The sequence below is a fragment of the Lycium ferocissimum genome, chromosome 6 (assembly GCF_029784015.1).
Source record: "Lycium ferocissimum isolate CSIRO_LF1 chromosome 6, AGI_CSIRO_Lferr_CH_V1, whole genome shotgun sequence".
NCBI lineage: Eukaryota > Viridiplantae > Streptophyta > Magnoliopsida > Solanales > Solanaceae > Lycium > Lycium ferocissimum.
In genome coordinates this window covers 34,058,158-34,073,389 of record NC_081347.1, presented here as the reverse complement: position 1 = coordinate 34,073,389, position 15,232 = coordinate 34,058,158, and the positions used below count along the sequence as shown (strand labels likewise).

The following is a 15,232-nucleotide window of genomic DNA, read 5'->3' as shown; positions in this document are numbered from 1 at the left end:
TGGAAAACATTATCTAGTGTTTGGTTTGACTGAAATACCAACTACCTCTCACCTCCTTACCCCTCCCCCCCAATTCCAACCTTCCCTACTACCCCCATCCCGCATTTTGAAAAAGATGCTACTTTCACAAAGTGGCTATTTTTATCAGATAACCAAATATGTGCATACCTTTGCAAGTGACCTTTTTCTAAGACAACAAAAAAAAATGACTACTTTGCACTTAGAAGACAACCCAAAAAAAGTGACTCTGTTTGTAAACTAGCCATTTTTTAAAGTGACACAATAATGGCTATTTTTGCAAAGTTGGCCATTTTTTAAAAAGTGACATAAAATGGATTTTTTTTGCAAAAACGTATTTCTTGCAAAACGATCAAAAATGCAGATTTGCAAAAATAACAATTTTTTTTGTCATTTTTGTGTCACTTTTAAAAAGTGGCTACTTTACAAAAGTGGCCACTATCTTAGAAAGGACGCCTTTCAAAAATGGTTATTTTAATACTTTAATAAAGAGGCTATTTTAAAAAATGACTACTTTTGCAAAGTAGTTAGTTTTTAAAAGTAACTACTTTCACAAAATGACTATTTATGAAAATTGGCTACTTTCAAAAAGGGACTATATTTAAAAAGTATCGACTTTCACAAAGTGGCTATTTTCGAAAAGTGACTACTTTTACAAAGTGACTACTTTTGCAAAACAACTATTTTTGAAAAGTAGTTACTTTTCGCAAGTAATATTTTTAAAAAGCGGCTACTTTGTAAAGTGATTACTTTTGTAAAGTTGCTATTTTTGAAAGTTACTACTTTCACTAAATGCCTAGTTTTGCAAAGATAGAGATAGAGGGTGGAGGTAGGGAGGTGAGAGATAAGGGTTGGGGGTAGGTGGTGATAGGGGAAGGGGGTGGGGTTGGTGGTTATAGGGGTGGGGAGGAAACAATGAACTTGTAATGTTACTTATGGAACTTGTTTGCCCTACTTACATCAAGGAAGTTATTTTTCTCATTTTCAAGGAACTTGTTTTCCTAGAGAGAATGTTTTCCAAGACATTTTGACCAACCAAACATGGAAAAATTGAAAAACATTTTGAGTGTGTAATCCTCCATACCAAACACACCCACTACCCCCATCCACCCCACCACCTAACCATCCCTACACCTCCACCCACCCCACCACTTAACCACCCCCTCCTACCCTTAACCCTCACTACCTTCCTCCCCACCCCTATAACCACTTACCCGGCCCCTATAACCACCCCTATCACCACCTACCCCCAACCCCTACCTCTCACCTCCCTACCTCCACCCCCTATCTCTATCTTTGCAAAACTAGGCATTTTGTGAAAGTAGTAACATTCAAAAATAACAACTTTACAAAAGTAGCCGCTTTTTTAAAAATATTACTTGCGAAAAGTAGCTACTTTTCAAAAATAGTCGTTTTGTAAAAGTAGTCACTTAAGAAAATACACTTTGTAAAAGTAGTCACTTTTCAAAATGCGGTGGGGTAGTAGGGAAGGTTGGGAATTGGGGGGGGAAGAGGTCGAGGTAATGAGTTGTGGGGTTGGAGGTGTGTGTGGTTAGGGGGTTGGATTGGTATTTCAGTCATACCAAACACAAGAAAATAAGTAGGAAAATCACTTGTTTTCCAAGAAATCATTAACTTGGAAAACATATTCCATCATACTAAACACACCCTAACTGTAACTACTTTTCCCTCCTTTTCTAACTAACTCCAGTTGTTAAACTCAACTACCAAATCCATGTATCAATACTGTCACACCCCAACCTAGGTGAGGTGGACAGGCACCTAGTGCCTTACTTACGCGAGCGACTGACAACTTACTATATTCGAAGCATCTGCAACCAAAAAATCCCAAACATATATGTATACGTGGGCCTACAAGGCCTCAACCTGTACGAACTCTCTGCTGACATAATACAACTGACCATAGGTGTACATACGTCTACAAAAGCCTCTAAGAGTGACGGACATCATAATATGGTCGGGACTGGGCCCTGGCCTACCCATAAAGTCTACAAACATGATTTGATAACCTGATAACTAGACTCGGCTACACTCCGGATGAAATGGAGTCTTATCGATCCTTCACCGAATATCGACTTTGTCTACTCCAAGGGCTCGTCAAATGGGCTACCTAAACCTGAAGGCATGAAATGCAACGCCCCAACAATGGAACGTCAGTGCAAAAAGTTGAACCAAGTATGTAAGGCAGAATAACTGAAACTGAACTGATATACATGATATACTAAATATAAACTGAGGAGTCAATGATAATCTGGAAACATATCTACTTGTCTCTGTCTCATATCATAAATGCAATACTGAAAATAAATTATCCAGCCTCATGTGGGGTCTAGTATGTAAGCGCATAGTCTCGAAGGCAATATGAATGGTCCGAAGATAGTGCATAGCCCCGAAGGCAATTGTAAAGGATGTTGAATGCATACAATGCGATGTAATGCAATGGCCATATGTCAAACTTGGTACGCACACGCTAGTGGTCATTCCATCTAGTTGTGACTCATGGGGGACTCACGAGTCCATAAACCTTGTTGCGGCATGCAACCTGATCCATATATATATAGATATATATATTACGGTGTGCAACTCGATCCAAATATGTATATATGTTGCGGCGTGCAACCCGATCCAAATATATATATGTGTTGCAGCGTGCAACCCGATCCAAATATGTATATATGTTGCGGCATGAAACCCGATCCAAATATGTATATATGTTGTGGCGTGCAACCAGATCCAAATATGTATATATGTTGCGGCGCACAACTCGATCCAAATATGTATATATGTTACGGCGTGCAACCCGATCCAAACATGTATATATGTTCTAATGAATGCATGTGTACAACAATATCAAGATTCATAACAATCATATGAGTATCAATCTACAATAATAAGTTAAGAATCTTATCCACAGGAACATAAGTTCATAAGTAACTTGCTATAGTTAATAAGTTACAATCATTATTAAGCAACTTACTGCCTTCTTGTTCATATTCTACTCACTCTATCATTAAGAAAGGTTTATGATTACCTTATGAACTTATAACTATCTGTTAGCTTTGCACGACCTAAGTGTCTGTCCCAATGTGTACCTACTTTTCGCCTATGAATTGAACACCTTACCTAACCTGTTCTATAAACGTGTTTGCGGAATGAAAATAACCAGGAAGGTAAAGGGCACAGGATTTTTACGTGGAAACCACTCGGCTCAAAGGTGATAAAAAACACGACCTACAGACTTGTAGGATTTACCTCAAACTTCACTACAACTGCAAATTAAGTTACCACCTCTGCAACCTAATCCATACAACAGCCTTGCTACCCAAACTATGACTAGCAAGCTATCTTCAAGCTAGACTCTAACTTGAAGTTACAACTCTTATATCTAATTTAATGCTTCTAACTAAGCTGATGAAGATACAACTTGATAGCACAAACCTAATACAAGATTCTAGACCTAAGAACTAGAAAACATTATACAGTAGAACGGCTCCTTCAATCCGTCTTCTTGTACTAGGGACGCAACCCCGGATTCTTGAATATGATGGATAAATGTTCTCCTCGGTCAATATTCTTAATTCTCTCATTGTGGGTGCCCAAACTTCTTCTTGGAAAAATGCAGGTATTTATAACACTTGTAGTTTCGCGAGTCGGTTGAGAAAACCCTCTCCTTGTTGGACAATAACACGCATAAGGTTTTGTGTTGTACTTGGATTCCTTCCTTGTTGATTCGGCTTCTTTTCCTTGTAGAAAGCTTACTAATCTCAACAAATATGACAAAGCATATTTCATACTTGACCGCCAAGTCTTTACCATAATTCTTTTATAAATTCTTGTTGCTGCAGGATTTGTTTGGAACATGTTCACGAACCTGTTTCATCCACCTGGTTCGTCTAAATCTGCATCTGTATAAGCTAGAACATGTTCATGTACCTGTTCTACCAATTCTCTTTCTTCTGCATCTGCCGTTGAACTGCTTCTGAGATCTTGGCTGGAACATGTTGACAGATCTGTTTCATACAACACTGATCATTTTACGGGTCATTCAACCACTGCACCTGATGACCTGTGAACATTCATCTTCTGCAGCTAATCACTTCTTTGACTCTGATTGTGTTCTTACTCTGTATTGGAACATGTTTGCAGGCCTGGTTCATCTGTTAACCTGATTTATATGCTTCGTCTGCAAGCTCTTTAGCTAAACAATTTCTTCCTTCTGACCACTCTTTTGAGTCAGAGTCACTCCACTTCTCCTCCTCATGATCTTCTCACTTCTAGGTCATCTAATCACCACAACAGATGACTCCTTAGTATAGAACATATTTGCACACTTGTTCTATTTTCCTCTTTTAATTGCTCTGAGACTGAGTCATCTAATCTTCATCTTCTCTCCCTTTTGCCGCCTTGTTCAGTTGCTATGTTCATAGATCATTCATATTGTACACTGAACATGTAGGCTGGGTCACTTCATCTTGTCTGCTTGTCTATATCTAATAGAACATGTTTGTGAAACTGTTTCATGTGCATTGCTTGCAACTCTTCTTTTGCAATAGATCAGGTTCTTGGACTTGTTCAATGTGCGCTGCATTCTTGCTTATATAGACATTTCACTTGTGTTTGGAACTTCTACTTCCTTTATCTAGATGTCTAGCTATGTTCAATCATTCTTGTGTATTCTCATATGTATCTAGACCTGATCTGTCTTATTCATGGTACCAATCAATGTGATCTTTTGTCAATCATTGTTTGCCCGTTTTCAATCATCAAAACTCATATATGCATTAGTCTAGCTGATGTCAACACTATCCTTATTAGAACTTTTAAGATCTGATTCTAGAGGTTATACAATTCTTTCTTTCTATAAACCATGCGATATATCTAGCTTGTTTGACTGCTCATATGAAAGCTTCAATCAATAAGTAATAAGCTTACGGGTTTATATTCTAACGACTGATAATCTCATCAAGGGACTTCCTATAGTTTGTAACTTATACTCAATAGGTAGTATATGTCGTCTCTTAACTCTTTCTTATATTATGTTCAATCTTACACAACGTAGGAGCGATATAACTCTCTTTGTAGGTTTCTATCAATGTTGTAGAAATATATCTATAGACTTTGGATGTCATAATGCCTTATAGGTCACACTCTTCTTCTTATTCTACAAACTATGTTTTACGCTTAGCTCGTTAAACTGTTCGTATGCAGCTAACCATTTAGCACTTACCCTCTCAAAGATGAAACCCGACACTGGACTTCTCGAAGGCTCTATTCACTGTTAGGGATTTCTATGATGGGTAACTATCAAGGACAATCCATTTTAGCATAATAATACTCCTAATCTCATAGACGAACCGTAACCGCCAAACTGGAATATAAACATTAACTCGTCCCCTTGGATTTCTTAAAAAGGGGACGTAACTCACAGAATCATGTCAAAAGAAAGAAGGGAAACCATACATACCTCTAAGCCGACCTTCAACGGAATGACAAAATCAGCTTCCCTTGCAACTCAAGCTACAATCAAGAAGACAATACTACTATTAACAATGAGAAACACAACAGCAAGCCGACGAACGGCAAATCATTCCTATACAAGCTTTTACGACATATATCTTCACCTAGCTCCCTTCTAATCCTTGGAACTTCATCAATCAACACATGAACATATATGTCATCATTTCCAGCCCTTTTCTTATAACAAAATGATCACCAAAACCAGCCCCAACACATTATACTATATAAACAACACTTCAACTACTTCATCTAGCCATTCAACTTGTAACTTATATCTCCTAAGCATAAGCAAATCATCAACTTAACTCATATACTATATTTTTATACTCCCAGAATCTAAACAAGTATATTCACATATTTTCCCACCTCTTCACAACCAGTCTAAAACACAAAACAATATTATTATCAACAAGAAGGATCATACTAACTAACTATCGAGCGACAAGCTCGTTCCACGAAAAATCAGATAGCATCTCCCCTATTTCTTTTACATCCCTCAAGCCAAGAACAACATCAACACAATAACAATCAAGCACTCTATATCCAGCACATGAAGAACAACAAGAACAACCCATCTTACACACTACACAACACTCAACATGTTAACAATAGCTTTTGACTATCAATTAGTAGCATCTAGCATATCTAAAGCTTATTCTAACTAACACACATGAAGAGGGGAAGATTCTTACCTCCAATAACAAGATTCATCTTTGTTTTCACCTTGCTACAAATGACCAAGAACTTATCCCAACAACTAGAAGATGAAACTCTACTGTACTAGCATCAAGGAATCTTCTAAGGCAAGATTTCAGGTTGTTAAACCTTTGAATTTGCTTTGGGATGATATAGAAACCTTTAAGGAGTGTTTAGGAAGGTTCAGGGTCTGTTTTGGTTGAATATATGAAGTTAAATGAGGGAGAACTGCTTAAATAGAAACTTGGAAAGTTCCACCGCCTCAAGTGGGTCCCAAAGGGGGCTGCCTGCACAATCTCACGAAAACACGACTATCTCTCTACTCCGATATTGTATCAACGAGTGGTTTAATGCGTTGAAACCTATACTCATAGACCTTAAATTTAGTTTGTGATAACCCCATAACTCCAAGTATATTGGGAGAAAAGCTCTGTGATATTAGACCCAAATTTCAGTAAAAACTTATGAACGTAAATTGCAATAACTTTTGCCGACTTTTGTTTTACAACTCACTTGACCTCAAAACTTAACATACGGTGATTATATGATTCAAATACCTCATAACATGACATTATTAGTATGTTAAGCACTCCTAGTCTTACCCCAAAAGTACGGGTTATAACATTCCCAATTTGTCGACTTTTGACAAAACTTATTTTCTTCGATTCGTTTAACTTCTAAACCATCCAACCTATGCTATACATGGTTTTAAACACTTACAAAATTGAGAATGGTCTTGCACTCCAAGCTTGCATCGACTCACTTACGATGCACTTTAGTGTACGAAAGTACCGGATGTAACAAGTACTCCCTCTATCAAAAGATCCTTGACCTCAAGGATCAAAATTAGGAAATCTTGTCTATACAACAATAGAATACTCCCAAGTAGTAGCATCAGCAGGAAAATCCTTCTACTTCACCAAAGCATGTGCAAGAATCGCCTTGTTACCCTTCTTCAGCATCCTCCTTTGCAAGATAGAATCAGGTTCAGGACAGTAGGAACTATCAATATCAATAACAGGAGGATAAGAAATTTGAGTAGGAACTTCATGAAACTTCTTCAATAAGGACACATGCACAGTAGGATGTATCTTGACAGAATCTGGAAGCAATAGTGTATAAGCTACATTCCTAACTCTCTTGATTATTTGAAAGGGCCCAAAGTACTTTGTAGCTAACTTATGAAATGGATGTCGTGCAATAGTAGATTGTTTATAGGTTTGAACCTTAAAATAATCCCAATCACTAACAAGAAAAACTCTATCATTTCTGTGACTATCTGTTTGTTGCTTTATTCTCAGTTGTGCCCTAAACACATGATGCCTCAATAATTGTAACTTCATCTCCCTATTGAGCAATGTATTATCTACCTCAGTAGAAGTAGATTCACCAGGAAAATAGGGTAAATGTAATGGGGGAGCCTCCAATAGACCTTTCATATGGTGTCATGCCAATAGCAGAATGATGGCAAGTTTATACCAATATTCAGCCATAGGGATACATAAAAACTATCCAGTAGCATTCTCAGCACAAAAGCACCTTAGATATGTTTCCAAACACCTATTTAATACCTCTGTTTGACCATCAGATTGAGGGTGATATGATGATGACGTGTTCAACTGCACTCCTTGTATTGTAAATAACTCCTGCCAAAATGTGCTTAAGAATACTTCATCTCTATCACTGACTATAGAATCAGGTAGTCCATGTAATCTAACAATTACATCCATGAAATTTAGAGCTAATGATTGAGCAGTGTAACGATGTTTGAGAGGGATGAAGTATGAAGTGACCAGACTTGCTGAGTCTATCAACTACAACCAATATGACGTCATAACCATGGGATTTGGGAAAACTATCTATGAAGTCCATACTGATTTGAGACCCTATCACTTGAGGGATTGGTAATGGTTGTAAAAGACCAGGATGTGCAGCCAAATATTGTCACACCCCAACCTTGGTGAGGCGTGTTGGCACCCGGCACCTTACTGGGGTCGAGCGAACCAAACTGTAACTCGCATCATCTATGTATCGAATGGTAAAATAAGGCCAAGGAGGCCAACAATGAATATAATATCATGCATATGTATATGTACAATGGGCTCACGATGCTGCCATAACAATACGACAAGGCATGACTAAGCTGTATACAGGAAACTGCCTGCAAAGCCTCTAAGAACATGAACAAAGTATATGAGTCGGGACAGGGCCTCCGACATACACATAACACAAAAATACATATATAATCCCAGACTCGGCAATGCTCCAGGAAGAAGTGGAGCTCACCAATCAAAACTGGTACCTGGAGGCAGCCTAATATGGAGGGTCTTCGTCTCGTCTGTCTATACCTGCGGGCATGAACGCAGCGTCCACAAACAAAAGGACGCCAGTACAAATAATGTACCGAGTATGTAAGGCGAAAATGTAACATAATAAACATATACTGCAAAGAAGAAGGATAAGAATCAACTTGGCACTTCTGACTTACCAATGAGAATCTAGTATGCATGTCTTTCTATACTCTCATATTTTTATCTACATCTATGTACAATACTATGGTCCTGACCTACTTATCATCCCGTGCTATCTACGCTCAATCGATCGTGGTAACTACTGACCGGGCCGTAGCATAGCTGTGCTAATCGCCCATCCGATTATCGCCCGATAGTAGAGCGCAACTGCCCAACTGATCAGTGGTAACTGCCCAACCCGCCATAGCTCGATGGTAATAATTGCCCAACCAGCCATAGCATGGTGGTAAATATGTATCTACCCGACCGGCCATAGGTCGGTGGTAAATACGTATCTGCTCGACCGACCGTAGCTCGGTGGTAAATAGTGGTACATAATCTGCCCAACTGGCTATAGACCAGTGGTAAATAATATCAACATCATAACCAGACCTCTATGAGTAATCTCTATGCACTTCTCATGGTCATCACTTATCCGTTAATGCCTACATGATCGCATAAGACTTATAAGCATATTTCTGGTCCATTAGGACTTCTTCCTGGTTAACTAAACCTTAACCAAATCCTGAGATACATTATAAACCTCTCTTCTAGCATTAAATACCTCATTAGGGATCTTCTACTAGCACACTATGCATGTCCTACAAAATATTCCTTAAGAACACATTTCTAAATTCATCGGAGTGACGTAAGGTCGGTAAACCTCCTATTTCCATTATGGAGCTAACATCATTGGCATATCTCACCTTGAAGGAACAACGATCATAAGGTGAGACCGACATCAATAACATCTTAAGAACATTAAGAATGTAAGCTTCTAGCATTTCTATGAGAGGAATTGTTATAGACATCATTTGTGAAAGTTCATAACAATAGGATCATGCCTTAAGAAAGATAAGGGATAGCCTTAACATACCTGGTCGCTCACTTAGCTATTCAACGCTTAACTTCCGCTCACAAATCTACATACAAGGTGAATCATACCAAAATTAGGCTAAGGACATTCTTAAACCCCATGTTAAACTAGTTTCTAAGTTAACGGAATTCGGGCAGCATTTCCCCTATAATATCCACTTCTATCCATCTCCAAATCAAACCCAAACATCAACAACAACATTCTACAACAACAATATCAAGATATAACAAGATAAACAGATGCAAATCTGTCCCAAAACTTCCTTCAAAAATAGTCCACAAGTTAACAACATCGACAACTCGAACTATAATCTTCCTATCACGATTTTCTTCACTTTAAACCATTGAAACCCTTCAAGGACAACTCAATAACTAAATTAGGATGATAAACATACCTTATTAGTCTAGAAAATCCAACCATAACACTCCACTTCCAAGCTACAAGGCCAACAACTTGCTACCCACATGAGCTACTACCTTATCTTAGCCAGTCTCGGGGTTTTACGGCCTTAAACTCAACTTAATTGATGATGGAGAACTAGGAGAGGTTAGAGAGAGTTTAAGGGTGATTAGGGTATGTTACTATGGAGAAATAAAGTGCTGAAACGTAATAGATCAATATATAAACATTCCAAAAAGTCTCCACCGCCTCACATTGATCGAACCGTCAATGTACAACGACGACCCGTATCTCCCACCGTACATCTCCAAATTTCAATCTGCCAGTTGCATTGGAAAGAAGACCCACTGAACTTCAGTTTACATAGGTTATTGATTCCATACACCTCTTATTCTAGGAGATATACCTTACTAAACTTGGACCAGAATTTCTTGTCCAAAATTCTGCCAAGTTTTTTCAAAATTTCGACAAACTTAATTTTTTCGATTCACTTGATCCCGGAACCTTTAGACACTTGCTTGAAACTTGTTAAAAGTATTATTTAACCTTGTAAGGGTTCCATAACCTCTCCGAGCTTACGTTAATTTACTCACAACGTAAACGACGCGAAAATATTCGAGGTGTAACAATTATACTTTACTCTTTTGGCATACATCACACATTAGAAAAAAAGCTTTAACATCATTTCTCAAACTCTTCCAATAAAATGGTGTCATTATTCTCTTTAATGTAGCATCTACCCTAGAATGACCTCCAAGAGTAGTAGAGTGCCACAATGTCATGATAGTATGCTTCAACTGATCATCATTACCAATCAACAATTTGCCCTTTCTCCTTAGTTGATTATTGATCCAAGTAAACTGAGAATGTGCAGCAGAGTTAGACTGCTACTGAGTAATCAAAATTTTTAACTCCACATCTGAACTTCAACTTGCCTCAATGGCACAAGTAAATCTGAACTAGTGTTGGTAATAACTAATGCAAGCAACTTTAAACCTGTTACCCTTGATAGAGCATCAAGAGCTTTGTTCTCATATCCTTTTTTGTACTCTATGGTATTATCAAATGGCATCAGTTTGGTCAACCATGTCAATTGAGAGTTCGTGTTTAACATTTGTTCAATCAAGAACTTCATAGCCTTCTGATCAGTTCTTATGATGAACTTCTGACCAAGTAGATATAGTGACCACTTAGTGACTGCATGAACCATAGCCAATAGTTCTCTATCATACACATACATAGCAAAGATGTCTAGTTGATAGAGTCTTTCTTATAAAAGAAATAGCATGACCTTGTTGCATCAGTACAACACCTATGCCATAACCATGGGCATTAGTTTCAACAATGAAAGTTGCAACCATTGGCATCAGTTTCAACAATGAAAGTTGTAACCATTGGAATCAGTTTCAACAATGAAAGTTTTATTAGCATCAGGAAGTGCTAACATAGGAGGCTTTACCATAGCAGATTTTAATTGTTGAAAAGTAGCATATGAAGAAGAAGACCATTTGAAACTATCCTTCTTCAATATATCTATTAAAGGTTTGCTAATGATCCCAAACCCTTGCATAAATCTCCTATAGTAACCTGCCCGTCCAAGAAATCCTTTCAGCTGTTTGATTGTGGTAGAAGTTGGCCAGTTCTGAACTGCTAATATCTTTTGAGATTTGTAGACACTCCTTCCTTGGTATAATCAATTCTTTGAACTCCAAAAAAACATTTACTTTCCTTGGCTAAAAGTTGATGCTTCTTCATTTTTATAAACACAATTTTGAGATGTTTTGTATGTTCTTCTATTGATTTACTATAGATCAAAATATAATGTCATCAAAGAAAACCAAAACATACTTATTGAGAAAATCTTAACTCCAACTAGCCTCAATGGCCTGAAGTAAATCTGAACTACTGTTGGTAATAACTAGTGCAAGAAACTCTGAACCTATTACCCTTGATAGAGCATCAGCAGCTTTGTTCTCAGATCCTTTTTTGTACTATATGGTATAATCAAATGGAATCAGTTTGGTCAACCACATCAATTGAGAGTTTGTGTGTAACTTTTGTTCAATTAAGAACTTCAAAGCCTTCTTAACAGTTCTTATGATGAACTTTTGACCAAGTAGATATTGTGACCACTTAGTGACTACATGAACCATATCCAATAGTTCTCTATCATACACAGACATAGCAGCATATCTAGTTGATAGAGCCTTGCTTATAAAAGCAATAGGATGAACTTGCTGCATCAGTACAACACCTACTCCATAACCACTGGCATTAGTTTCAACAATGAATGTTTTCTTAGCATCATCAAGTGCTAACACAGGAGGCTTTACCATAGCAGCTTTTAATTGTTGAAAAGAAGCATTTGTAGAAGAAGACAATTTGAAACAATCCTTCTTCAATAGATCTGTTAAAGGTTTTCTAATGATCCCAAACCCTTGAACAAATCTCCTATAGTAACCTGCCAGTCCAAGAAATCCTCTCAACTGATTGATTGTGGCATGAGTTGGCTAGTTCTGAACTGCTGGTATCTTTTGAGGATTTGTAGACACTCATTCCTCAGTAATAAAATGCCCTAAGTACTCAATTCTTTGAACTCCAAAAAAACATTTACTTTCCTTGGCTAAAAGTTGATGCTTGTTCATTTCTATAAACACAATTCTGAGATGTTCTGTATATTCTTCTATTGATTTGCTATAGATCAAAATGTCATCAAAGAAAACCAAAACATACTTCCTGAAAAAATCCTGAAACACAGCATTCATTAACCCTTGAAATGTTGCTGGTGCATTTGACAAACCAAATGGCATTACTAAGTACTCAAAATGCCCAGAATGAGTCCTAAAAGTAGGCTTTGCTATGTCATCTTTTGCCATTCTTAATTGATGGTAACCAGCTCTAAGGTCAATCTTAGAGAATATTTTTGATCCCCTAAGTTCATCCAATAAATCTTCTACAATAGGTATGGGGAATTTGTTCTTAACAGTGTGTTTGTTAAGATCCTTATAATCTACACACAAACTCCAAGATCCATCTTTCTTGCCAACCAACACCACTGGTAAAGCAAATGGGCTACTGCGAGGTTAAACAATTCCTTGTTCCAACATCTGCTTAACTAGGCCCTCAATAATGTCCTTCTTGATAGAAGGATACCTATATGGTATTTTATTTGTAGGTTCAGTTCCCTGGGGTAGAAAAATTCTATGATCAAATATTCCTCTAGAAGGTGCAAGTATTGTTGGCTCAGAAAAAAGTTCAACAAATTCCATTAGAAGTTTTGACAACTCAGGGTTCTTTTCATGATTTCCTTAATTTCCAGTGCATGCCATTGTAGTTTATTACGCATGGAAGGAACTACTTGCACCATACAAAGTTGAGATTGATTACACAAAACTTTTCTAATTTCCCTTTTGAGCACTGATTTGTTTCCCAGCTCCTCTCAGTAAATGCTTCTTTCTCTTGTACCAGAATTCCATTGTAAGTTTGTTGAAATTCATCTTGATGTCTCCAAATATGAGTAACCATTGTACCCCTACCACTACACCACAAGATCCCAATGGTAATAGCAAGAATTCTGCTGAAAACTCAGCACCTTGAAACAACCAAGTGACCTTGCATATTTGGTCAACCTTCATATCATTACCATTAGCTACTACAAGCATGATAACGACGAGGTTAGGGAGATCCCAAATTTAGAAATAAAATATTAGAAGTGCGGAAGCCAATATAGAAAAGAAGCTAAGAACTAGAAAATAAAGATAGGGAAAATTCGAAGGAACAATCCAAGAATTTCCAAGAACATAAGTTCTAAAGTCTTGACAAGATCCAAGTAACAACTTATAGATTTATAGGAAAAATTTAACGCCTTTACTTGAGATAACAAATCAACAACAATAGCTTCGGATCTTGACCGCTTTGTGAGTAACTTAAGACAACAATTAGTATTTAGAACTAATCGCCTTCAAAAGAATACCAGAAAGAAATCAAAGATATCAAAGAAGAAGTTATCTTACTACCTTAAACTATGAACTAGTTAGGTTGAAAGATAAATCCCAAAGTAATGCAACAAAGGTTCAAACGAACTCTCAATATAATATATTCTTCAAAATCTGCCTTAAAATGAGAGAGAAGCACCCCTTTATATAATAGTAAAGAAGGAGCTAGTCAAGACTTCAATAAATGGGAATTATATTCCGTAGAAACATAGAAGACTACCCACACTTATACCAATGCATTCAACATACACATAGACCAATGCAAGTCAAAATAGATTAAAACAACTATTAAATATATATTCTAGAAACTATTTTTTTTGGGCTGCTGGAATTTTCTTCTTTTGGAACAGATTTGGGACCTCATTTCATCTCATCTTGGACTTTAATTTGGGCCTCCAAATAGGTGTAAGACTTGAGGGAAAAATCTAGATTGGGCTGGAGCCCTTTTTCCATCACAATACACTTTTGAATTGTTAATTGCAGCCCATTAAGCTTGTCTTGAAATTTCCTTGTTTAAGATCTTGTCATGGGTCTTCTAGGAACTTCCAAATCTTCATCCATGTCCTTCAATGATTCTGAGCTGCCATGGATGCTATCATTCCCCTCTTCTTGAAGAGAATTCGTCCTCAAATTCAAACCTGCATCAAATAAGGAAAGATCAGAAACATTGAAGGTAGCACTAACTTGATATTCACTAGGAAGATCAAGTTTGTAAGCATTGTCTCCAATCCTTTCAAGGACTTCTAATGGACCATCTCCTCTTGGCTGGAAACCTTTCCTTCCTGAAATGCACCCACACTTGATCTCCGAGCTTAAAAATAACAAATTTCCACCCCTTATTTCTCCTTAAGGCAGTTTGCTCATTCTTCCGCTCAATTGCAAGCCTTGTTTGTTCATGAATCTTCTTCCTCATTTCAGCCTTCTTCCTACCATCAAGATCAACAATATTATTAGTAGGCAAAGGCAGCAAATCAAGGGGGATGAGGGGATTAAAGCCATAAACAACTTCAAAAGGAGACTTACCAGTAGAAGAATGGATAGTTCTATTATAGGAAAACTCTACCATGGCCAAATGATTTTCCCAAAATGTTAATTTTCCTTTTAAAAAAGCACTCAACATATTCCCTAAAGTCCTATTATACTTCTGTTTGACCATCAGTTTGCAGGTGACAAGATGTAGAAAATAGTAGTTTAGTTCC

General features: G+C 37.4%; 1 protein-coding gene across 1 annotated transcript; it reads right to left on the bottom strand.

Moving 5' to 3' along the window:
- Positions 1 to 7,163: 7,163 nt before the first annotated feature.
- LOC132061288 (uncharacterized) lies at positions 7,164 to 7,691 on the bottom strand. Its single transcript, XM_059454130.1, has one exon. The coding sequence runs from the start codon at positions 7,689 to 7,691 to the stop codon at positions 7,164 to 7,166; it is 528 nt and encodes a 175-aa protein (XP_059310113.1).
- Between the last annotated feature and the right edge of the window lie 7,541 nt (positions 7,692 to 15,232).

Excerpts from the sequence above, each read along its gene's own strand:
- LOC132061288 (XM_059454130.1), bottom strand. The coding sequence starts at position 7,691 with ATGAAAGGTCTATTGGAGGCTCCCCCATTACATTTACCCTATTTTCCT.